The sequence below is a fragment of the Arachis duranensis genome, chromosome 5 (genome assembly GCF_000817695.3).
Source record: "Arachis duranensis cultivar V14167 chromosome 5, aradu.V14167.gnm2.J7QH, whole genome shotgun sequence".
Lineage (NCBI taxonomy): Eukaryota > Viridiplantae > Streptophyta > Magnoliopsida > Fabales > Fabaceae > Arachis > Arachis duranensis.
In genome coordinates, this window is record NC_029776.3 from 73115597 (window position 1) to 73118001 (window position 2405).

Sequence of the window (2405 nt, forward strand, 5' to 3'; positions counted from 1 at the left end):
TATATGTATATAGTTATTATCTAGCTATATCTAGGGGTGTTCTAACTAAAAGTCTATACTTAGATAAAAGTTGGATCACTGAATGTTGTTGACTGCTTGTGATGTATTTAGGTGTAGTTGTTTATAACCGTTTTATCTGTTATTATTTGTGAATTGATTATAAATGATTATGTTTATTAATCCAAACGTTTAAAAAAAAAATATACCTCGCAAATTAACCACGCTTTTTAACAACGAATCAGGCTCATATGATAAATAATAGATAATAATTAGGAAGACAAATTGGTAGCGCTCAGTTTTCGGTATGATCTAGACATATTGAAAATTGGGTCGTTACAATTTGGTATCAGAGCAGTTCGTTCCCAGTAGAGCCTGGGGAGTGGACTGACTATGCTTCATTGCATACTCTGTTGCGTGTCTCATGCGTATAGGATATCCCATTGATATGTGTTGCATGATTGTCTCTGTGTTTTCATTCTGGGAATGTTCACACTTGACTTGAAGTGTTAGGACTGATCACCTTAATAATGATTGTTTGGTGTGAACGGGACCACGATGGGTTCTCGGAGACGAGGCGTACGGGAAGGAATTCCTAATGTTAACTACGAGAGGGAACAAGAGACGTTTATGACTACCATGAACGCTGTGGCTGAGGCAGTGTGTAAGGCTGCAGTAGCAGCGGCTAGGGCTGTTGATCGTCTTGGAGTGAGAAACGGGAATTAGAATGAGCATGAGGAAGATAGTGGAAATGATGAGAATAACTTAGGGCATCTCGAAAGACCTATGACCCTTGCGACCTTTCTGAAAGCTAAACCGCCAAAGTTTAAAGGTACACTTGTTGCGACTGATGCTGACAATTGGTTCCGAGCTATTGAACGATCACTGTGAGCACAGCATGTTCCGGAAGGCCAACATGTGGAGTTTGCTACTTATATGCTGGAAGGAGAGGCTGAGCATTGGTGGAAGGGGGTACAGCGACTATTGCAACAAGATGAAGGCGATATTCCTTGGAATACTTTTAAGGATGAATTTTATAAGAAGTATTTTCCGAGGGCAGCTCGTGATGCTAAGGAGATGGAGCTTGTGCAGTTGAAACAAGGGGATATGACTATTGCTAAGTATGCCCGTAATTTTGATGACTTGTGTTATTTCTCCAAGATTTGTCAAGGGGATCCTGCTGACCTTGAAGAATGGAAGTGCTTGAAGTTTGAAGGAGGCCTTTGTGTTGATCTGATGAGTTCAATAGTTTCGCTGGAGATACGTAATTTTGCCGAATTAGTCAACAAGAGCAAGTTAGTGGAAGAATGTATTAAGAAAGTGACTGTGGCTAAAGTGAGTCGTCAAGGATTTCCACCAAGGAACTACAATAGCTATAGTTGGCAACCACGAAGGATAAACTTCAAGACCCCTGGTGTGCCACAACGAAGGAACCCACAAGCTGGTAACGCTCCTGCTCGCCCTACGAGTGGAAACGGAGGTAAAGTAAGGCAAGGTAATGGTAAACGAGCCCATCAGGCTTACATAAACACTGCATATAAGTAATGCGGAAAAGAGCATGATAACAGGTCTTGCCAGTTTGGATCACCTAACTGCTATGCTTGTAGAGAACTTGGACATATTGCCAAGGATTGTCCAAAGGGATTTACTCGAAATCCAGTTAGCACTCAACAACAAGGACGAGTGTTTGCTATCACTATTAACGATGTTGTGGAATCGAACACCCTCATTCAAGGTCAGGTTATGTCAAGAATCGATTTCTAACTGTACTGTATGATTCGGGTGCATCGCATTCTTTATTTCTCTAATTATTGCTCACGAGTTAGGATTATATTTCTTTAAATTGAATTTTTACTTGATTTTCCATACACCTGCATCCCAAAATGCTTTAACCAATTTAGTGTGCCTGCAAGTACCATTCGCTATTAGGAACAGGACTTTTATACACGATCTAATCTGTTTATCTCCATCTGGTTTAGAAGTTATTTTAGGATTAGATTTGTTGTCCAAGTATCATGTTTTCCTTGATTTCCTTGAAAGAACAGCTGTTATTCCGTCTGATAGTTTAGATATTAAACCATTTCTGTCTCATACTTTATATCTGAATTCCGTAAGAGTTACCTTAGACGGGAGTGATTGTGAGTAAGAGTTACCTTAGATGGGAGTGATTGTGAGGGGTACGTTCTGTTAGCGGCTAGCTCGAATGACAGTGAATTCAGCTTAGAACGAATCCGAGTGGCGAAGGAATTTCCTGATGTTTTCCCATACGACATACCTGAATTTCCTCCTCAGACAGTATTGAACTAGTACCTGGAACCGGACCAATTTCCATAGCACCGTACTGGATGTCACCACTGGAACGTGCAGAGTTGAGGAAGCAGTTGGATGAGCTACTTGGAATGAAATTT

General features: G+C 40.7%; 1 protein-coding gene across 1 annotated transcript; it reads left to right on the forward strand.

The window, feature by feature from the left end:
- The first annotated feature begins 555 nt into the window (after nucleotides 1–555).
- Nucleotides 556–1761, forward strand: LOC110281537 (uncharacterized). Its single transcript, XM_021143866.1, has 3 exons — nucleotides 556–705; nucleotides 895–1492; nucleotides 1553–1761. The coding sequence occupies exons 1-3, from the start codon at nucleotides 556–558 to the stop codon at nucleotides 1759–1761; spliced, it is 957 nt and encodes a 318-aa protein (XP_020999525.1).
- The last annotated feature ends 644 nt before the right edge of the window (nucleotides 1762–2405 follow it).